This window comes from Lampetra planeri, chromosome 1, assembly GCF_965212315.1.
Source record: "Lampetra planeri chromosome 1, kcLamPlan1.2.h2, whole genome shotgun sequence".
Taxonomy (NCBI): Eukaryota; Metazoa; Chordata; class Hyperoartia; order Petromyzontiformes; family Petromyzontidae; genus Lampetra; species Lampetra planeri.
Genome location: NC_136107.1, coordinates 5,969,676 through 5,993,281, shown reverse-complemented (window position 1 = coordinate 5,993,281; position 23,606 = coordinate 5,969,676). Strand labels below are relative to the sequence as shown.

The following is a 23,606-nucleotide window of genomic DNA, read 5'->3' as shown; positions in this document are numbered from 1 at the left end:
GCCGAGCGAGCGACCGCGCTCCAGCTCCAACCAGTTCAGTTGGCTCCTCGTCCATAAAAGCAAAAGTACACCCTCTGTTTAATGCCATCTTGCCTCTTCCAGCGCCCATGCACTCCCCTGGGTAGTTGTTTGGCCTAAGCGAGTAAACAGTGCTTCAGAGGCCCACAGGCTCAAGTCGCACACTAAAAACCCGGCGAGATCAACATTACCCAGATTTTCCCACACGTTTACGGTCACATAATTGGCAAGGCAAAGCCTAATGCTACTTTTATAGCCTCAATTTATTTTCCCGCCCCCCTCCCTCCACCGCTTTTATTTCACCGGGTCGCACTGTGGTTTGGAGTGCCGGGCTTGGACTGAGAGAAGGTCAAGGGTTAAAATCCCTGTTGGGAGGCAGAATCGGCTAACCCCCCCCACCCCCCAAAAAGTGCCACAGCTTTGCGGGGAAGTCAACAAGTAGTCGTCCAATTGAGAGCACGGTCTCTGCCATGGTAATATGGAATTTTTCACCGCTGGGTGTGGGGTTACCAAATGAGATGAATTGCAGCCCAATGGCACGTTTGCACGGGGAGACACTTTGATTTGAGAAGAACTTTGACTCAAGATAAACCTTTTGTCTTCTCAGCCAGAGAGCACAGAATTGTCCCAAGCTACAGTCGCCATCTAGAGGCAGCATAGAACACGGCAGGGGTGGCCAAGCAAATAACAGTGAGAATCCACCCGGCAAAAATCTCTGACCTGGGGGGCACGTCACCATGACCCCTGACCAAGTGTTTGTGAGTAACGGCACACCACGTATCCCATTTTACCAGCACACGGCAGACTTACTTGCCAATTTCCCATCGTTCACCTCAATTTGTGAACAGTGGGATTCATGTCGGTTGAGCGAAGCACTTAACGAAATCGAAGATGACCCAAAACGACCCGCACCGGCATTTTAACTCGCGACCTTTCGATCGTGAGCCAATGGTTCAAATATCGGCACCACCCGGCCGGATCACTATTCGCATAACCTACGTACGCGATTGGGGTAGTCAACGGTGGTCGTCCAATAGACCGGAATTGCCACTGCTGCCTCAGAGGACTGTCAATGGAGACGAGTGCTGACACATTGCTCGTCAAAGCAGGGAGACACGACGACACGACTTTAATGCGCAAGCTTGTGTCATCACGTACACCTCCGTGTCAGCAGTGTGTCGATGTATCCACCCTGGCGCGGTGCATGTTGCCGCTCGTGCTCTCGGCACGCGCACACACACACACAGTCGCACAGAATGAACGTGGCAATGGTGAAAGCGTTCGCAAGTGACGGCATCTCACCCGCGGCTTCACCAGCAGTTGACCCGTCACCCCGAACATCCGCGACAAGCCCAGCGGCGTGCACACTGCACGGCAAACAAGAAAGATCACAAAGATCCCACGCATAGCCTTAAAAGACTGTTGGGGCAAGTGCTGTTAAGCGAGCACCTATGAAGACCGGGGTTAGTGGCCAGCACCATGCCCGGCCGCCTTTGTCTCCCAAGGGGCCATGTTTACGCACCACACCAGGTACTCATTTGAGGCAGAGTCGACAACAACAACAACCGACATTCGCCACTAAGTAGCAGTGACGTCACCACGACGCTTGTGCCAGGCTATGTGCACCTTGAGGCCACGTGAAGTGTCGAACGCCCGCTGGCAGGAGGTCACGGGGCAGACCCAGGTGCCATGGGTCGACTGACTGAGATGACTGAGATGACTGGCTGATGCACCACCTGTGCCCCCTACTGTGCCAAATTGCTGTGCTTTAGCCACCCGGCGCTCCGCTCGTTGTTGTGAGCGTCGCTCCTCCGCCCTCCGTTGTTGTTGGAGGGCGACTGCCTCCAACTGCCCAGTAGTGTCCTTCACGAGCCTCCGCCACTGAGGCCGATCTTGACACCGCTGGTGCCAGTCATCGGCAAGTCCACGCACTCCACGTCCATTTAGCCCCCTCTATCTGGCCGAACAAAAGCTGTTTAGGCATATGGTGGCTGGGCATGCGGGATACATGACCCAGCCAATGCAGCCTTGCCTGCCGGAGGAGCTCACCGATGGGACTTTGCCCAGATCTTTCAAGGATTTGTGAGCTCCTCACAAAATCCAGCCTGGTTAAACTCAGGATGGATCGTAGGCAGGAGAGCCTAAATGTTTCTAACCGGCGAAGATGTTCCATTAGGGGGTCCACGTTTCGCAAGCGGGACCCCCCTAATGGAACATCTTCGCCGGCTGAGTCGACCCACACACACGCACATACAGCAGCAGCACAAGCAGCTCGTAAGCACTGATGGATCTAGATTTAAAAGTACATCAGTCCAGTATACTTTCTAATATCAAAAGGGAGAGCATTCCAGATGGCTGCAGAAGCACATCTAAAAGCACACGTTTCAATGACCGTCTTTATTCAATGGTTAGCCAAAAGCCACTGCGAGGATGCTCCTTGAAGGGATCAGCAAGCTACTGTGGTTCATGGTTAATTTGTGGCAAGCACTTTGTGTGTAATGAGTGGTGCAATAATGCAGGGGTGGTAATGGAACTGGGTGGCCAAATTGTCCGCACGTCACACTTTTGGACCAAAGCGGTACGAGGACCTGCACTGCGGAGAAGCCGGCGGTGGAGAGTGACTTACCCAGCAGCAGGAGCACCCCAAAGAGGGAGATGCAGGAGTAGAGATAAGGCAGGTAGAAGTCCCACAGGCCTAGGGGCAAACACAACACTTCTTAACGTGTAGGTTCTCGCAGACAATTTTACGATTCACAATTGATTTTTGGGTTAGGTCATATCATGATCTGGGAAATATTGTGTCAGAAGAGCCCCCACCACCCGACACAATCAAACAAATTAAATTGTGAAGTGTACAAGCATACAACAAGACAATTATGATTGTGTCTGTTTGCTGGTAAGTTGAAGAGCAAATTTCACAACCAAATGTATCAATTAGATATGAGGTTTTTCTAGAAACTGCATCAATATCCTTTGTTCTTACTTCCTGGATCATTTGACCTCTGGTCCATACTTCCCACTCACTACATTTGTGAGTGAGGTTCATCACATGACAGTAAAACCGACATTGGAATTCTCACAGCTCGAATTAAGTGCAGTAGCAAATTTAACACAACGATTCTTCTTTCGTGCAATAATTGGTCACCGGGTTGAGACCATCAATTTGCTACACTTGAGAACAGAGTTGGTTGAATCAGGCAGCCGTCTGGATTCAAAACCCAGGACCTCAGCAGTGGCAGCTCAGCGCTCTGACGTCTGAGCCACAAGAATTGGGTGTGACGTCAACGATTGTGTGCGAGGTCAACTAGTGCCTCACCGCGTAGGGACTTGGTGCTGGCTGGATCCTTGTCGATGATGGATGACGCCACCCACACCATGCCGAACACGAGCAGCACGAGGAGGCACAGCACCACGGCTGCCTCGTACACACGGCCCATCACTCCCTGCAGCAACATGGCACACAGACAAAGACATAGATCCTCTGTGTAGCCTTAAAATACTGTTGGGGTAAGTGCTGTTAGCGAGCACCTATAAAGGCTGGCATGGCACACGAGGAGGTGAGTGGCCAGTACCACGCCCGGCCACCTTTGTCTCCCGAGTGGAAATATTTACACACTGCACTTGGTACTCATTTGAGGCTGAGTCGACCTAGAGGAGGCCCAGAACCGGTTTAGATAATTGTCACTGATGGTGTTGGCGGTGGGGGGGGGGAAGTGATCTTTGTGTTTTGTGACGAGTGGACTGACCTTGCGGGAGCCAGTGAAGCCCTCGGACTCAATGAAGAAGTAGGCGAATGGCATGAGCAGCACCAGGGAGAGGTTGGAGCACAGGAAGACCAGGTTCCACAGCCCTGGGCAGACGACAGCAGAAGAGCCTCCAAATTAGACGACCCCCAACTTTCAGTTTATGTGGGAAAATAGTGCATTGAATAATTGAGGGAATATGTTACGTCGAAATGTAAAGAACTTCAAAGGAGTGTGACTTGATTTTATTATTCGGGGTGACGGGTCAATTGGCATCGTTGATAGTTTTAGCTGCAGTTTGGATTTTGCTCAAACGCAATGTTTCGATTGTAATCAATAAATACATAAGACATCGCTATCGTACGATGATTTGAATGTTACTTCTCTGTCACATGGAGCTTGTGCAGCACGGGAGGCGAGTGCACGCAGACCCTGGGTATGGTGGCACTCACCCGTGATAGTGCTTTCAAAGTTGGGTTGTGTGGATCACGCAAAGATCATAACTTTACTGGGCCTCTCCAGCTGTTGCGCTATTAGTTGGCCAGGAGATGGCAGTAAAGCATGTGGGTGCTGTCTATTTGAACTTTGTTGTCTCCAGTTTTTTCCCCCGCTGGTTATTCCATTGCCTCCCACGCACAAAACTACCAAACATTCCGACGCGGGACGCTGAAAAAACTCCTCCACTGGGTTTAACCGCGAGTCGCCCGCGGTGCGGCGTTCATGTCGTGGCCATCACGGCAGGCAGGGGCGTGGGCGAGCATGGTGCACGCGGCCGGCCAGGGGGCGACTATACGCAAGAGAACCACGCGTGCGCGCGAATAAACCGTGCGAGCTAACGCGAGCGAGAGAGTACACTGTGCGAATAAGTGAACCGCTCACGAGTGAGCACGTGTACTGTGTGAGTAAGCGAATGAGTGCATCATGCGAGCAAGTGAACCACTCATGAATGAGCGACTGCAGTGTGTTGCTCGAGTGAGTGAGCGAGTTTACCGTAGGAGCGATCGAGAGCGAGCGTACCGTGCACGAGCGAGCCGTTGAGCCACTGCATGTAATAGTTGTGCGGGAGCGACAACAGCACCTCGTTGCTGACAATGGAGAAGGGTAGCAGCAGGGCGGCCGCGAGGGACACGGCCAGCGTGAAGGTGCACATCCACAGCCTGGGAGTGCGCCAGCACGCGTGGCAGACACCACCGATAGGATTATCACGACAGCACAACATTGCCAAGACGGCACAGAATTGCCGCGACAGCACAACATCGACACTTAGAATGCATTCAGCGTCTAGCTGTGACCGCATCGGTCACTAAGGAAGGTACCTGCACTGTGAGATCATGGGACATGGTTAATTTTAGAAAATGGTTAAGATTAACAATGCACCTTTTTGCATACTTTTATGCTATCAGATCATGCAACAAAATTCTATACGCTTGAATTCTATGCAATGCAATGTCACCATCAGCACCAAAAGTCATGATCAATCGACTGTTGGATGAAGGCCTCCCCCCAAGTCGATGCCATATCTCATGGCCTAGAAGTGTAATATTCCAGAGGGCTACCGCACACCATATCTTAATTGGAGGCATTATATTATTGTTCTAGATTTGAAGCTTTCGTGACTGCAGGGATTCATATTCTTAGGTTTTTTCGGTAAAGTCACGTAGGTAAAAAACATTCAAAAGTAAAATAAAATAAAAAATAAAAAATTACGACGTTTCGGAGGCAACACAAGCTTCCGTCTTCAGGTGGTACCGTCACAGCCACGACAGCTGTATCAAGTAAATGAGAGATTGCAGTAGCTACCACTCCGTTTATATAATGGTTGGAGAAGATCGTGGTGCAAGGGGCGCATACTTATTATGAATATTGTAAGGTGAGGCTTAAGACTAAGAATAGACTGCATAACAAAGGCTGAGCCTTTGTTGTGGAGAGGTGCGGTTTGGGACTCAACCTGTGGCAGGGATACAAATTGAGGTGCATTTGTGGTGATTGCTACATTGGAGAAACGAAACGTCATGTTTCTGATCGTGTCCGCGAGCACAAGTCAGATCTGAAACACGGCAGAACTGATTCTTCGGCCGTTGCCAATCATTGCTACAACTCGGTGGGCTCTCATGAAATTGTATTTTCCGAGACCAAGGTTCTCTGCAAGCCTCCTGGCTACCATCAAAGGTTTGTGCACGAAGCCATACAAATATACAAACACAGACATAATTTCAACCGTGATGACGGTTACAAACTGAGTAATCATTGGAAAGATGTGATTAACCATGCAAAAAAGATTTAACTACACTTATTTGCCAATCTTATTTGACAGACAACTATTACAGTTTTACCATGTTTAGTGGTGGTACCCCTGCCACAGGTTGAGTCACAAACCGCACCTCTCCACAACAAAGGCTCAGCCTTTGTTATGCAGTCTATTCTTAGTCTTAAGCCTCACCTTACCATATTAATAAGTATGCGCCCCTTGCACCACGATCTTCTCCAACCATTATATAAACGGAGTGGTAGCTACTGCAATCTCTCATTTACTTGATACAGCTGTCGTGGCTGTGACGGTACCACCTGAAGACGGAAGCTTGTGTTGCCTCCGAAACGTCGTGATTTTTTATTTTTGATTTTTTATTTTATTTTATTTTACTTTTTAATGTTTTTTACCTACGTGACTTTACCGAAAAAACCTAAGAATATATTATTGTTATTTACAATCCTGCTGTGGCAGTGCACAGGTGTGCAGGCCATGCACAGATGCAGGCCATGCAGAGGTTCAGGCCTTGCACAAGTGCAAGACATCCCGTGGCACTACTAATGACTGCGCTGGCCTCTCCCATCCTCGTGCACATTTAACACCACCTGCTCCAGGCGGTAGTGTTGTTGTGCACTGATAAAGTCGCCGTACTGGTTTCTCCAGTTCACCTTTTGCCAATTGTTTCCCTTGCTTGAATGAGTTCTATTGGTGGTTAAAAAGCTCACATTTTGAACTTATTTTGCACCTTACGTAGTCAACCGTGACAATCTGAGGTGTGAACATGGAACTGAATAAAGATGCACTCATGTCAACGGTGGCTGTGCTGAGAGCATCCAATCTCTCTTTTTAAAAAATTAGTGAAATCATAGATGATCGCAAACCAGGCTTTGAACCTACAACCTCAGAGCAGGTGGAGGCTCAAGTGCACAGAGAAGAGGATTAAAATCTCCCAATGACACCCGGGCCACACCAAAGCTTCATCGTAGATGACCGGGCGTGTGTCCTCAAAGTGAAATCCACGACTTCTTCCGAAAACAAAATCATCCAAAGTGCTATGTAACCTTGCCACAAGATTCCCGTACATGATGTTCCTTTTTAAGCTGCGACGTGGAAAGCACTGCGTTTATTACTCACGCGATTCTGTTCACCATTGCATCTTCATCATCTCCTGCAACACAAGGCACACTGGTGTTTACGCAGGATAATATAATGCAATGGTTGCGGCGCATGCGTTAGGAGACACCTCGACGGTCACGGCCGGCTCTCGTGGCATGTGTTGTGAACGCTGCCCATTTCTAAATGTAGCCCGCGATGTGTAGAACGGCAAGACCAGGCGCAATCATGCCCCGGCATCGTGGTGCACTTCAGCAACAACTTCACAGGGAATTCGTGGAAGAGGGAACACTCATTTTCATTTGACTTATTAATAGCGGATGGGTGGAGTGGTGGCGGAGTGGTTAGTGCACTATGCTACGAATCTAGCAACATGAGTTTAGATTCTCAGCCACGGCTTAACAGCATGGTGATCTTAAAGGTGCATTGAAAAATGTTGATACTCCGACTGATGCTCCTACTGCTGTGGAGTGACTCATGCAGCCAGCTATGGCTGCAGAGTTTGGTAGTACATGTTGTTTACGTCGTTTATTGTGAAAATTCGGTCACAGTTCCTATGACCACTGTTTCATTGCTTTTATGGCTATATTTTGGTGATTTTCGAAAAGTTTTTTGGTTTGGCCATGTTTGTTTGTTGTAGTACAGAGTTAGACTGATGGCCTAAATCTAAGTTGTTGTGGTTGTTGTTGTTTGACTTGCATCCCACTGGGATGTTTGCACAGTGTTGGTGTATGGTGCTTTTTCTGCAATATTTTGCTGTCTTTTCTTGGATTTTCTGTTTGCACATAGTCACTATAAGATGTTCATGTTTTTGTTTTTTGTTTGTTGCGGTTGCACCCGATTCAAGAGCCGAATGGCTCACAGGGCTATACCTAATAAATGAACTTGAACTTGAAGGATAGTCAAACCCCCACTCCATGGGAATGCCTTCATCCAGCAGTGGATTGACATAGGGCTGTACATTTTTATTTATAACATATCTCTAACTTAAAAAATTTTTATTTCAATATACAAATTATGGGAATTTCCTATAAAACCTTTAGAAAATGTTGGCATCCCTCACTGTTAGTGGCTGCCCCTCGCATATAACACACTACTGCCTAGTAACACTGCTTTAATGACCAGAGCCTCTCCACTGATGTCTGCTTTGCTGAAACAAAGACACGGCCTGAAATGATAACAATGTTGAATTTCTACTTTGTGTACGCAGGCTGTGTGCCCGGGGCTGTAAAACACAGGCTTGCAGCTTCTTAAGTGAATACAAATACACCATTGTTACGGTCACGTAGGTCAGCAGGACGACACTCCAGTGATGTCACCGTGATGTCAATCCCGTGCATTTTAAAGTCAATTCATTGACGTTACTTCAGTGACGTTACTCGAGTACCATGATAGAACACCAGAGAGTGAATCACAAGCATTCTGTTTGCCTTTCGCAAAGCTGAACGAGAAACGCCGAACCCGCCCAGGATGCTCAGTCGAGTACACATCTACACAGCACTGTGTTTGACTGCGGCCACATCTTACTTTCAGCAAAGGGTATTAAAAAAAAAACAGAAACATTGTACGTTTATTTCTGTATTATAGAGCTATCAAATCAGTCGGGCTCAACTTTTATCAAAGTAACCGCTGCACGTAACCACCACCCTGCCGTGGACATCAAATCTCCGTCAGTAATCAAGGGGACCCGTGAAACAAGATCGCTCTTGTTGTGCGGTGGGGCAAGAAGGCAGGGCAAGAAGCCTCTCCACTGAATCGGCATCTTCCCTGTTAAACCCTCCGGGGGTCCTGGCAAGCACCACGCACATAGTGGCCTCCACTGGGCGAGGGGGGGCTGTTGCTCTGTGAGCATGCGTGCCGCGACGGTGGGGATAGGCGAGGCGAGCGTGGGCCAAATTTTCTGGCTGTTTCTCAGCAATTCTCTTCCAAGACGACGTCCTGGTCAGCGTGGAATAGTTTTTATCAAATATCCCTCCAGAGGGGCGCTCTACAGAACTCCCTCGGGCAAAGTCCCTGCTGCCACCGAGTGTATCCCAAATTCACTTAAACATCGTGCAATGAGATTAAGAAACTTTCTTCGCAACGAGTGGTGTAACATAACCACTTAGTGTAAGAGAACAGTCCCTGTAACAGAAGGTATCACAGAACCATTTCCGTAGGCATTTCAAAAGTGGTTCATCACCTGGAATATTCTGAATTAAATAAAAAAATCAATTTTATGAGGTGCTTTCATTTTTGAGTGGTGTCCAGATATGAGCCCAGTACCTCAACAGCACCGGCTCAGGGCTCTGACATGCCATAGACTCCTGAATTACCCAATCACTTCACATACAAGATTTTAAAAAGGTAATGTAGTAAAAATGTTATACAATTGTTTATTTTATTCAGCAGTCGGTGGGTGACCAGGTTGAGATCTTCAACTTGCACCATTTAAGAACCTGGTTTAATCAATGGTGGTTAAAACCCAGATTCGAATCCCGAATCCCAGCGAACTTGGCAGAGCGTTCCGACAGGGGACATTCCTCCCTGGGCTGCCCTGCGACCTCATAGGATGTCCTTTTCGAGACAGTGATGGATTGGAGTGTGCCATGGTCGTGCTCCAGCACAGCGTCTCAGATTGTCACGGTGTCAGATTAGCAGACGCTGGCCAGTACTGCGACACCTCAGAGCAGGCAGCAAACCGACATGCGTCAGCAGTGACGCTCGCACAGGCGGCTGGGTGCCTCGGAGATCGCAATGCCCCCATCAGGCATAACTGCGCCGGCACCCGCTCTGTGGCCTGGGTTCAACACGGTTGGGGGAGGAGGGGTGATGTTCAGGCGTGTGTGATAAATCCAGCTTCTTGAGTGCAGTGAGCCAAAGGTCATCGCGACCGATGCCGGATGCTGTCAATAACTACGGTACCTTGCCATTGCTTCCTTCCTTCTGCCAGTTCCCACAACTGTTGTACATTAACGACACAACCTCCGAGGTTGGCTCTTACGGTCTGCTGCCAACTGCAATGAGGGTATTCCCCTTGGTTGCGGACCCCGAGATGCCACTCCAATGCCATCTCGTAATGCCTGCCCTCCTCCGTTTTGTAAGCATATCCCTCCCATCGCAGCCCCCTCTTCTTCCTGTTCACATCTACAACACTTATTGCCACGTTCTATTATAAAATGTATGAGTTGTGTAACCCCATTCGTAACATGTCTGTTTCACTTCGTTTTGGCGCATGGACGCTACTTGGACTTTACAATGCAATGTGATTGTCATAAAGGTATCACTGTGCGCAGAGCGCAATACAGCTGCTGAGATGTGAAGGCTAGAGGTTTGGGAGGGTGTCTCACCACCACTCGTGGTCCGCCTTGACCAGCAACTCACCCAGAATGAAGTCGGTCCTCTTCTTGAACCGGGTGATGATCAGGTAGGAGGTGATGTAGAGGAACATAAACAGCAAGAAGCAGATCTGAAACACAATGGAGACGAGATGCTTCATGCAAGTGGTCGAAGACCGAGACACCGTTGAGATCGCAAATACAAAACGGTTATTATATAATACAAAATAAAAACTAAACTATTTTTTATTTTACCAGGTAAGGGCCACTGAACTATATAGCTCTTTTTCAGAAGCAACCTGGCCACAAATGAAAGCCAATTAAGTGGCTCATCATATGGAAATTTGTAGCAGCCAAATACTGTTAATGCATACTCTTTGGTTCTTTCGGAAAAATCACGTAGATAGAAAAATAATAAAAAATCACGACGTTTTGATCGCAACACAAGCAGGCGAACTCAGCAGTTCGCCTGCTGTATTTTTTCACCTGAAGACGATTGCTTGTGTTGCGATCGTAACGTCTTGATTTTATTTTTCTATCTACGTGACTTTACCAAAAGACCCAAAGAGTATGCATTAAGAGTATTTGGCTGCTATAAATTTCCATATGATGAGCCACTAAATTGGCTTTCATTTGAAGGCCGGCATGGCACACGAAGCGGGTGGGCGGCCAACACCAACGCCCGGCCGGCTTTGTCTCCCTCGTGGCGATGTTTACACACCGCACCAGATACTAATTTCAGGCTGAGTCGACCGAGGGGAGGCCCAAGACCGATTCAGATAATTGTCACTGGTGTTGGCCGTGAGCAGGAATCGAACTCGGGTTAGCCGAGTTAGGAGTGCATCGCGCTGACCATGACACTAGGGGCCGTCCATAAATGACGTTACGCGATTTTGGACGATTTTTGACCACCCCCCCCTCGTCACACGGCGTCACAAAAAGTCAGACCTCCCCTCAAATACGACGTCACAAAGCTCTGCCCCCCCCCCCCCTCAAAACATGCTTCAAATCGCTTTAAACTATTGTCATTGTAGTGCGTATTTAATGTGGCGCTGCACTCTGATGTTGTAGAAGAAAACATTTATTAAAAAGTATATTTCATTCAGTAGAACGTTTTGATTTAAAGCTTTCATGACCGCAGGGATTCATATTCTTGGTTCTTTCGGTAAAGTCACGTAGAAGGGAAATAATAAAATAAGAAAAATATAAAACAATAAAAATTCTCACGACGTTTCGACTGCAACACAAGCAATCATCATCAGGTGATGATTCCTGATGATGATTGCTTGTGTTGCAGTCGAAACGTCGTGAGAATTCTTATTGTTTAATATTTATATTATTATATTATTATTTCCCTTCTACGTGACTTTACGGAAAGAAATTTCGATTTAAAGCTTTCGTGACTGCAGGGATTCATCTTCTTGGTTATTTCTCACGACGTTTCGGCGTTGTGACCGAAACGTCGTGAGAATAATTTTATTATGTTTTATTTTTATTATTTTATTACTTCCCTTCTACGTGACTTGACCGAAAGAACCAAGAATATAAGTAGAACGTGTTGTCTATATTTATTTAAAGTTGCCCATTTTTATGTGACATCACATTTCTCAAACCCCCCTCCCCTCGTCACACATCGTCACAATTGTCTGACCCATCCCCCCTAGGTGCGTGACGTCATTATGGACGGCACCCGACCGCTCCACCCAATCGCAACACATGCAAACACGACAGACGCACGTGAAGACAAGGTTACAACACGTGTGCACGTGCACGTTGCCCTTTGCAGGTGGCGGAAAAGACGTGGCAGGGCCCCCGAGTAAAGGTCAAATAGCAGTGGTGCGCGCCCCTCCCCTCGCCTCGGGGCCAGCGGCACCTTGGATATCCCCCCCATGCCTCCCCAGCCACAACGGCGATACTGGGCGACCTGCCCGCCCGCCTGCCGCGTGGCGCTCGCAACATTCTTCATTAAATAACGACCGCGGTGGCGCTGCTTGCAGAGTGCTCAGACTCTCAATCGCAAGGGTGCGAGTAATCGAATCCCGTTCGCTCGGGGAGGGGGGGGTATGATCTCGGTCCTTCATCCCCTCCGTTGCTTTTCGTGGAGTCAGAATCAGAATGTGTTTATACACTGGAGGAATCCGACGAGCTCTTTTTTCCACAGATGCCCCATTAATGGGTGGGGGGGGGCGTGTTTGACACAATACCGCCGACTGATCCTCATACAACCACAGCCGGTACCTCATGTAAGCACGAGTCTATCTACATGAGGTGCAGGACACGGATTGCTTGTGTGTATACATCGGCGCGCACTCCCGTTCCCGTGCTTCCACCGACCATCGTGCACCATCGCGCACATCGGTGGCGTTTGGCTTTGCCGAGCGCAGCGCTTCATCACTCCCGGGAAATCGTTGGGATTGTTTTAAATCCGATACGGTCAACGGACCTCATCTCGAGGATGTACGATTGCCAGGGTCAATATGAGTAGGGCTTGCGCGTCGTGGGCTCAACTAAACAACAACAAAACGAGCCTTGCTCGCTCCTCTGTCCGCGACAGATGACTGACGCGGATAAAGCGCGGACGAGTGCACTTCAATCGCGCTGGGGGTCGTGAAGGGGTCCCTGGAATTTCATATTCCACAGTCGTGATTTTGGTGGACTCAGTTGCTGACCAGGATTGCGAGGATGTTAAATTCGGTGACCTGGACAGATGTTTGATTGCCAGATTGTGTATTTGTTTGGCCAGGTTGTGGTATTGTTGGCCATGTCAAGAATGCTCTTTGGTTCCTTCGGTAAAGTCACGTAGGTGAAAATAATAAAATATGAAAACAACTAAATTAAATCACGACGTTTCGGGCGCAACACAAGCGGCCTTCATCAGGTGGGGACCACCACAGCGAAAACAATTGCTGAAGTATGCCAAAGAGATGGCTGTAACAAGGGATTATATAGCTGAGGGGGCGGGGGGGGTGAGAGAATGCCAGATTGTATATTTGTTTGGCGAGGTTGTGGTATTGTTGTCCATGTCAAGAGTGTACAGATAGCCCTCGATTTACGGACGTTCGTTTTACAAAATTTCGCTTTAATGCAAATGACAACTTATGGACGCTTTTCGATTAACGAAATCGCTGTTCCATGTGAACGGAATTTCACATTGCACGTGCCATGAGATCAAACAAGAAGCAGAAGTCTGCATCATCCATCCACGACATAGTCACGGTATCCCTGCTGTGCAACAGTAACGCCTCCACATCACATTTCATCAATCTTGTTGACAAACATTCCCGATAATGTCATCTAAGGCTGCCACGTAATTTGATTGGGACATATAAATGACACAACATTGAAACATGTGCATAAATAATACCTTTTTGACACGCTTTTATTCAACTGTCGTATCCTCGAATCTTGTAACTCAATTTTAACCCACTTCCCAATGTGGTATCGACTGCAAACTTGGTATCCTTATGTCTTACTAATGACAATACTATATTCTATCATTAAACAATTTTTTTTATATGTTATGTTTCGCCTTGGCTCTAATTGTCCACGGTCAACTGACGTTGGCTGCAAATCACCACGGCACCTTACGTTATGGCAAGCTTCGGGGCCACTTCCTGGAGTCGTGGAGTTTTGCCATTACTCGTACGGTACATTTCATTAAAGCGTGTTTAAAAAAAGTTTTTTTTTAAATATTACTTCTTTCGAATACATTTACTGATGTAACGACGCAACAGTCATTATTACATCTATAAGAACTCCCCAGTTCCAGGCAGTGCTCATTTTCATTGGCGGTCTTAGTGGTGGAAATACCACGCATTTTCGGCAGGAACCAATGTCTCAACACAACTGTTAGTTCCCACAAATTGTTACCTATTTTATTCACCTTTAAAGGGTCAAGAATTGTGAGCTAAGCTCGACAGCATAATTAAGTAACAACCTTCAGATTGTGAATCGGGGGTTCTAAGCACAGACTCACTGTTATTCTGCATGCTTATCTAACAGCCTCCTTGCTACAGGCTACAGGACCGCACAGCCGGCGAGAGACACGCTTGCCATCTGCCCTTACACTGGAGACGTTTCAATGGACATCGGCAGTGCAGGGTCCACCCAACGCGTGCTGGCAGGCGACGCTAGCTTGGAGCACGGAATTTTATGAGACGGCGGCGGCGGCGTGTGCCAACAACCCAGACAAGGCTCGGCACAAGTTTGATGGCAGCGTGCACGCCCGTGTGTGTGTGTTTGTATGTATGTATGTCGAGCGGTGGCCGTAGTTGGAAGCGGTGGCCGTAGTGGGGAGCGGTGGCCGTAGTGGGGAGCGACATGGTGTAGTGGGGAGCGGTACAGTGATACCTCGGTTCACGAACGCTTCTGTTCACGAACAACTCGGTTCACGAACAGAAAAGTTCATAAAAATATGCTCCGGTTCACGAACTCCGCTTCGGTTCACGAACAGGAGCCGCGGCCATTTTAATGCTATGTCCAGGCTGTCACATGGTCGTGACTTCCTGTAGGAAGATCGTGGAGAGAAGAAGAGACACAGAAAGAAGTACTGTGAGTACTGTGAAGACACTTTCAGTGACTTTTGCTTTTTGGTGTGCTTTTTAGCACATACAGTACTGTACTGTACTACTGTACTGTACAATACTGTACTTACTGTATTGTACAGTTCACCCGTTTGAGTGCTTACTGAAGTCATCTCAAGCAAAGTTAGTGTTCTCTCTTTATACATTACTATACTGTACAGTACTAATGTGTATTGTAATTTGTTTCATATTTTTGTGCTTCAAAAACCAAAAAAAAAGGTCAGAACGGATTAACCGGATTTACATTGAACCCTATGGGAAAATGTGCCTCGGTTCACGACCAATTCGGTTCGCGACCAGAGTCAGTTCACGAATTAAGTTCGTGAACCGAGGTATCACTGTATAGTGTAGTGGGGAGCGGTATAGTGTAGTGGGGAGTGGTGGCCGTAGTGGGGAGCGGTGGCCGTAGTGGGGAGCGGCATGGCGTAGTGGGGAGCGGCATGGCGTAGTGGGGAGCGGCATGGCGTAGTGGGGAGCGGCATGGCGTAGTGGGGAGCGGTATAGCGTAGGGGGGAGCGGTGGCCGTAGCGGTAAGCGCTACGACCCGAGTTCGATTCCCGCTCACGGCCAACACCGGTGTTAATTATCTGAACCAGTCATGGGTCTCCCCTAGGTCGCCTCAGCCTCGAGTAACCCGGTGTGGTGTGTAACCATCGTCACTGGGGAGACAAAGGTGGCCGGGCGTGGTGTAGGCCACCAAACCCTCTCGTGTGCCGTGCCGGCCTTCATAGGTGCTTGCTAACAGCACTTGCCTCAACAGTCTGTTGTGGCTATGCGGGGGATCTTTGCTTTGTATGCCAATAAGTACGGAAAGCGGTAGCGTAGCAGTTAGCGCACTGTACTACAATCCCGGAGACCCGAGAGCGATTCCAAGCAAATGTTAACATCAGCGGCGACTGATATATAAATCGCTCCTGGGCTTCCCCTAGGTTCACTCAGCCATAAATGAGTACCTCGGTGCGGTGTGCAAGCATCAGCATCGGGGTGACAGAGGCGGCCAGGTGACGTTCTGGCCACACCCAAACCCCTCTTGCCCCTTGCAGGCCTTCATAGGTGCTCGCCAACAGCATTTGTCATAATAGTGTGTGTGTAGGCCGTATAATTGACCTTTGGCCTTGTTTGCAACCAATGTTGGGGTACAAATGTGTGCGCGAGTGTAATAGCTTGTGTGCCTGTTGTTTAGCGGTCAGTACACGTTACTATAAACTTGGAAATGTGGCCTCAAATATGTGCTATAATGCACATTATTTATTTTTACCTACGTGACTTTACCGAAAAAACCTAAGAGTATGCAAAGCACCAGTTGCGTTTAATTCCTGAAATCTGATCTGGGCCTCTGCTAGTTTCATTCGGCCTCAAATGGGAACCTGGTGTATAATGTCAACATCTGTGGTGCAAATTCAAAAGCGACCAATTGTCGGCCTTGGTAGCTGTTGCCCTTACTGTCTATTACGTTACATGGGAGACCCCGTGTCTGTCATTACACTCTACACGCGTGTGTGTGTGTGCATAGGTGTGCGTGCATGCAGCTTTTGTTCAGCCGGATAGAGGGGGATAAACGGGCGCGGCACGGGCTGGAGAAGAGACGGAGTGATGTGGTACAAGAGGATGTGGAGCTGAGTGGACTTTCCGATGACTGGTACCAGCGGTGTCAAGATTGGCCTATGTGGAGGAGGCTCGTGAAGGAGGCTGCTGCTACTGGGCAGTTGGAGGCAGTCGCCCTCCAACAACAACGGAGGGCAGAGGAGCGACGCTCATAACAACGAGCGGAATGCCGGGTGGCTAAAACACAGCAAGTTGGCACAGCAGCGGACACAGGTGGTGTGCGCCCAGCCATCTCAATCAATTGACCCTTGGCACCTGGGTCTGCCCCATGACCTGCCAGCGGGCGTTCAACACTTCACGTGACCTCAACATGCACGTAGCCTGGCACAAGCGCCGAGGCGACGTCACCGCCACCTCGTGGCGAATACCGATTGTGGTGGTTGTGAATGTGTGCATTGCCCATTTTCTTCCTCTTCCCTCGCCACTTTACCCCTTCCCTCCCCTACCCTTTTGTGATCCCTAAATACCCCTCTATCGCTGTCATTCATTCCTCAATCCATGTACGCCCCTGTCAGCTACATCATTCCATTCTGTCATCGTATTTTAAGCTACGTCAAGCACCTTGAACGAAGGTGCTCTATAAATAAAAATTAGATTAGATGCAGTGTTTATCACACTGCGCTACAATCTAAGCATTGTCCATGCACAGCGCTAGTTGGCAAATTGTCAACTGAACCTGGATGGGATTCCAAGTACATAACATCCACTGTGTTAATCTCCATTTTGTACAGTGCCGATATGACGAAACGGAAATTGTTATTTCTGCAAAGCCATTCGTGCTAGCAATATGATAACGGATGCCACCGTTTTATAGCAGGAGGCCTCGCAGTATAGGACCTTAGCAATATTCAAAGGAACTAAAATATTTATATATATTCTAGATTTGAAGCTGTCGTGACTGCAAGGATTCATATTCTTAGGTTTTTTCGGTAAAGTCACGTAGGTAAAAAATTTAAATTAATAAAAGTAAAATTAAAATTAAAATCACGACGTTTCGGAGGCAACACAAGCTTCCGTCTTCAGGTGGAACCGTCACAGCCCAACAGCTGTATCAAGTAAATGAGAGATTACAAGAGATACCACTCCGTATATATAATGGTTGAAGGGGGAAGGGCCAGGAACGGCACACTTTTTATTAATATGGTAAGGTGAGGCTTAAGACTAAGAATAGACTGCATAACAAATGACTGAGCCTTTGTTATGGAGAGGTGCGGTTTGTGACTATGCCTAGCCTACATAACAAATGCTGCAAATGAAACCGAGCCTCTGCCATGTAGATGGTAATAGGCTACATAACAAAAGACTGAGCCTTTATTATGGAGAGGTTCGGTTTGTGACTACGCCTGGCCTACATAACAAAATAGTTGTCTATCAAATAAGATGGTCCAAATAAGTGTAGTTAAATCTTTTTTGCATGGTTAATCACATCTTTCCAATGATTACTCAGTTTGTAACCATCATCACGGTTGAAATTATGTCTGTGTTTGTATATTTGTATGGCTTCGTGTACAAACCTTTGATGGTAGCCAGGAGGTTTGCAGAGCACCTTGGTCTTGGAAAAGACAATTTCATGAGAGCCCACAGAGTTGTAGCAATGATCGGCAACGGCCGAAGAATCAGTTCTGCCGTGTTTCAGATCTGACTTGTGCTCGCGGACACGATCAGAAACATGACGTTTCGTTTCTCCAATGTAGCAATCACCACAACTGCAACTCAGTTTGTAGACTCCAGGATACTGTAAGTCAGGAACGACATCCTTCACAGATGGAATCAGATCACGGATTTTATGCACTGTACTGAATCGGGCTTGGATCTTATGTTTGTTTAGAATTTTGGAGATCTTTTTGGTCACGCCTGATATGCTCTGCTTCCCTTCACAGGCAAGACCTCTTCGGCAGTACTCAACTCAACCCAATTAGTCTCTATGGCTAAGGACATGGGACTATCTCCTGATGACATCCTCGTCAGTTTTGATGTAGTATCTCTGTTTACCAAAGTCCCAGTACCGGACACCCTAACAATAATTGAGGACTTGGTCGAACATGGATTGAATTCTGCTGTACCTGCGCTGGTTAGGCATTGCCTCACAAACACCTATTTTACCTGGAATGGCACCTTCTACAAACAGAATGAGGGTACCCCTATGGGCTCCCCCTTGTCACCAGTGATAGCCAACATGTTCATGGAAAAGTTTGAATCAGACGCCATCCAGACATCCACCCTGTGTCCTTCCCTGTGGAAGAGGTATGTGGATGACACTTTCGTCATCTGGCCACATGGCCTCCCAGCATTGAACCACTTCTTGGACCACATCAATTCCAGACACCCATCCATCAGATTCACCATGGAAGTGGAGAAAGATGGTAAACTACCATTCTTGGATATTCTGTTTGAGAGGAGACCTGACGGATCCTTGGGACATTCTGTCTACAGGAAAGCCACCCACACAGATTCCTACTTGAAACCGGATTCCCACCACCACCCATCTCAAAAGAATTTTCTCATCAAAACGCTATACCACAGAGCTCATGGTATTTCTGACCAACACCACCTGGCCGGTGAATTAAGACATTTACATCGAGCCCTCAGGATGAACGGATACTCTGACCGCACCATCCGCCAAGCTGTTTCTCCCACCATACAGAAACAGCCACATGAAACTCCGACCAAAACTATCACGTTACCATACATAGCAGTCGTGACCAAAAAGATCTCCAAAATTCTAAACAAACATAAGATCCAAGTCCGATTCAGTACAGTGCATAAAATCCGTGATCTGATTCCATCTGTGAAGGATGTCGTTCCTGACTTACAGTATCCTGGAGTCTACAAACTGAGTTGCAGTTGTGGTGATTGCTACATTGGAGAAACGAAACGTCATGTTTCTGATCGTGTCCGCGAGCACAAGTCAGATCTGAAACACGGCAGAACTGATTCTTCGGCCGTTGCCAATCATTGATACAACTCTGTGGGCTCTCATAAAATTGTCTTTTCCAAGACCAAGGTGCTCTGCAAACCTCCTGGCTACCATCAAAGGTTTGTACACGAAGCCATACAAATATACAAACACAGACATAATTTCAACCGTGATGATGGTTACAAACTGAGTAATCATTGGAAAGATGTGATTAACCATGCAAAAAAGACTTAACTACACTTATTTGGACCATCTTATTTGACAGACAACTATTACAGGTTACTGATAGACAGCCAGTTTTGTTTTACCAGGTTTAGCTTTCTTTTTTCACACTTTTGTTATGTAGGCCAGGCGTAGTCACAAACCGAACCTCTCCATAATAAAGGCTCAGTCTTTTGTTACGTAGCCTATTACCATCTACATGGCAGAGGCTCGGTCTCATTTGCAGCATTTGTTATGTAGGCTAGGCATAGTCACAAACCGCACCTCTCCATAACAAAGGCTCAGTCATTTGTCATGCAGTCTATTCTTAGTCTTAAGCCTCACCTTACCATATTAATAAAAAGTGTGCCGTTCCTGGCCCTTCCCCCCTCAACCATTATATATACGGAGTGGTATCTCTTGTAATCTCTCATTTACTTGATACAGCTGTCGGGCTGTGACGGTTCCACCTGAAGACGGAAGCTTGTGTTGCCTCCGAAACGTCGTGATTTTAATTTTACTTTTATTAATTTTAATTTTTTACCTACGTGACTTTACCGAAAAAACCTAAGAATATTTATATATAAAAAGTGAAACGCTAGTAGTTGGAATGCCACACGTTTCTATGACCAGGATCAGTTCTTCCACAGGACCACTGTTGACTAGACTGGAAGGTAACTACAGTAATCATTTCATTAAGCAGAATGGTATGATGATAAGACTCCCGCATGGGACTAGAAATATCAGGTCTCAACTGTGAATCTAACGCTCAAGGCACAGCAACCACCTGGCCACACGCACAGAGAAACATGTGTTCTGTATAGCCTGTGTTATCTGAACCATTGGCAGTCATTACGGTCGCATTGAAGCATCAGTTGAAGCAGTTTTCCTCACGGTTCAGGCATCGAGATGTGTGTTCAGTAACTGGTTATTTCCTCTTTACGTGATCAAGTGTCAAGTTGATTTGTTTAACCAGGTGAGAACTCAAGAAACCAGGATGACTCCGATTTGCAAAAGTGAGCTGGGTATCAATCACCCACACGGTCTGGAAGACAGCATCGTTGCAGTAACATCACTAAAAGTGGGACCGAAAGTCAACTTTACATCGACATTTTAGCGACCGAAGCTTCAAACTCATGATGGGCGATCGCCCAGGACAAACTGCCGAGGCATGCGGCTACAAGATATGCGCCGTTTGCCCCTTTTCGCCCGAACTTCACATTTAACAGCTTTCTGGTGCGAATAACAGTTGTTTTCCGCAAACGTGCCCTCCGGATATGTTTCACGACATTACTGTTGAAAAAACTACACCTCATCTTTAGCCTCTCTCTTCCAGGATGTCTCTGTACCGCTGGGCCAAAAGCGCATGTGCAAACAATGGCGCGTTGTGTAATAAAGGTAATTCTGTATTTACCTCACGGAATATCCTTTCGTAGGAAAAACATAAATAAACAATTTTCCGTACCTCGTTCACACATTTATCTCTAGCAGCGTGGCCTTCTGGGAGTACATAATTTCAGAAGTGTATTTCGTTACTTATACTGTATTCTCTGTGGTCCGACGAACACACTGGCTTTGACCTTTGCCTCAGACAGCTTAGGGAAGAAGTCTTGAAGGTACTTGAAGGCTGCCAACTTCTTATTTACAGCTCTAACAAATTTTTTATAAGGCCCAATTTGATGTGCAGTGGGGGCATCAGCACCATCCGGGAGTCCACCAGTGGCTCCCACTTGATGTTGTTCCTGCCCACAGAGAACTCGGTCCGCTGTGGCCAGTCCTGCCTGTGATAGTGCACCTTGGTGTACCTGCTGTCCCAAAGGCAAAGACAGCAAGGAAACTTGGTAAAACCACCTTGGAGACCCATCAGAAATGCCACCATTTTGAAGTCTCTGATGACCATCCCAGCCGTACTCATCATACTTCAAGGCGTCCAGCAATGTCTTGATGCTGTTGTAATCCTCTTTGAGGTGCACCGAGTGAGCCAGGGGAAGAGATGGGTACTTGTTACCATTATGGAGCAGCATGGCTTTGTGACTCCTAGATGAGCTGTCAATGAAGAGGTGCCACTCATTCTGGTTACAGGCGATTCCGATTGTCTCGAACAGACTGGTCACATTGTGGCAGAATCAAAGCCCATCTTGCCGTGTGAAGAAGCTGCAAAAAGGTTGGTGATGCTTCCTCTGATCTGAGACTTGCACACTTTCATCCAACAAGTTCCACTGCTTGAGCCTAGACGTCAAAAACTTGGCATTGGACTTGGTGAGACCAAGATCTCTGATCAAGACGTTGAGGTCTTTTTGGTTGGAGTAGTATGGCTTTCTCTCCTCAGCTCCACCTCTGAAATTGTAATCTGGATCTACGTCTTCCTCCCTCTCTGACTTGCTGCTCTCTTCTAAAAACGGCTGCTCTCTCTCTGGAGGAGTGGGTACGGGGAGCTCATGGCATTTTAGCACCCGGGCGATGGAATGAAGGATGGTCCGGATACGTGATATCAGGTGCACTCTTGCCAGTCCGACGTTTGGAAGGGTCTACCATGCAAAAGTAGCTGTTGCTTGAGTGGTCAGTGGGTTCCCGCCAAATTCTTGGGCTAGTGAACTTCATGGCTCTCTTTCCCCCTCTGTACCATCCTACAAAAATACATTTATTTCACCCATGACTAATGTGCAAGAGATTCTCGCAACATTTTTTCATGTATATATTTTTTCAATAACATTGAAAATTGTAAAACATTTTAAAAGTAAAAGTTTTACAATTAAAATGTTTTTAACAAATTTCATAACGTAAAATTCCGAGCAACAATTGTCCATCTTACCTTCCAGAGTTTTTTTGCATTGCTCGCAGGTGAAATGAGGTGCCCAGGGTTTGTCTTGATCCCCGACATGCATGCCGAAATATGCCTTGTAGGCCTCACACATCTTAGCAGATGCTTCCACAGAGTACTTTTTCGCTCTTGCCTTGATAAATTGGCCGCAGACATAGCAAAATGCGTCTGCCGGATGCTTGCAGCCTCTTGATGCCATCTCAGAAAAATGCAGATATGTATCCACTTAGGCAGCTGTAACTAAACTGAACTAGTGGGCTTAATGCCCCTGTATTTATACTATTATTTATATTACTGGAAAGTTATAGAATGTTCTAGAATTTACTCCAAGTTTACTGAGCACTGAATTTATCTGGAATGTTTTGGAAAATTGGTAAATTTCAAAATATCACTGTCCTGATCACAAAATCAAAGGTTGTGGGGAATAATAGCCCTTTTTGTACTTTTTAGGCATAAGCAATTAGGAAATAACACTTACTACCCAGGAACAAAAAATAAATAAATTGTTAGTGTTATTTTACCTCTTGCAGACAACTGTAGCTTTCCCTGTAATTCATAGTGGACGACTGAGTTTTATGAGACCCTCATGTAAAATCCATAAAACACAGTGCTTTTCAAGAAGTGAAATGTTGAGAAAAAAAATATATATAAAATAGCAATAAATTTACATTAAGGAAACAGACCAATTTATCATTGCAATATGACATTTTAGTAGGCTACACCTGTTGCGAGCGGTTGCATCGCGATTGATTTGGTAAAAGTCAAAAGTCAGAGTCTCCCTCCTCACATGAGCACAGACTTGTACTCATTTCCATTGGTGATCCTGAGCCAGTGGCAAAAATTCCACATTCCTATGATGGGAGCCAGCAACTTCATAGGGCAACCACTGTCCATGTCCCACAAAGCTTTACTCATTTTGTCAACCCCGATGGAGAGATGGGTTAATTCGCCTCCCGATAAAGGTCATTAGAATTTGAACTGGCAACTTTCAAATTATGAATTGAGCACTCTTAACACATCAATGCGGTCAGATGTAATAA

At 46.9% G+C, this 23,606-nt stretch overlaps 1 protein-coding gene across 3 annotated transcripts in view; it reads right to left on the bottom strand.

The window, feature by feature from the left end:
- The window catches only part of LMBR1 (limb development membrane protein 1), an 82,437-nt gene that overhangs the window by 42,954 nt on the left and 15,877 nt on the right, over positions 1 to 23,606 (bottom strand). For all 3 annotated transcript variants that reach the window (XR_013588332.1, XR_013588334.1, XM_078614966.1), the window contains exons 2-8: positions 10,486 to 10,570; positions 7,144 to 7,177; positions 4,779 to 4,918; positions 3,765 to 3,868; positions 3,335 to 3,461; positions 2,645 to 2,713; positions 1,321 to 1,385 (exon numbers count right to left, since the gene is read on the bottom strand). Coding sequence is in view for 1 of the 3 variants with exons in the window: in XM_078614966.1 (XP_078471092.1) it covers positions 1,321 to 1,385; positions 2,645 to 2,713; positions 3,335 to 3,461; positions 3,765 to 3,868; positions 4,779 to 4,918; positions 7,144 to 7,177; positions 10,486 to 10,570 (624 nt within the window). In the remaining 2 variants the exon portion in view is untranslated. The remainder of the gene's footprint in view (positions 1 to 1,320; positions 1,386 to 2,644; positions 2,714 to 3,334; positions 3,462 to 3,764; positions 3,869 to 4,778; positions 4,919 to 7,143; positions 7,178 to 10,485; positions 10,571 to 23,606) is intronic.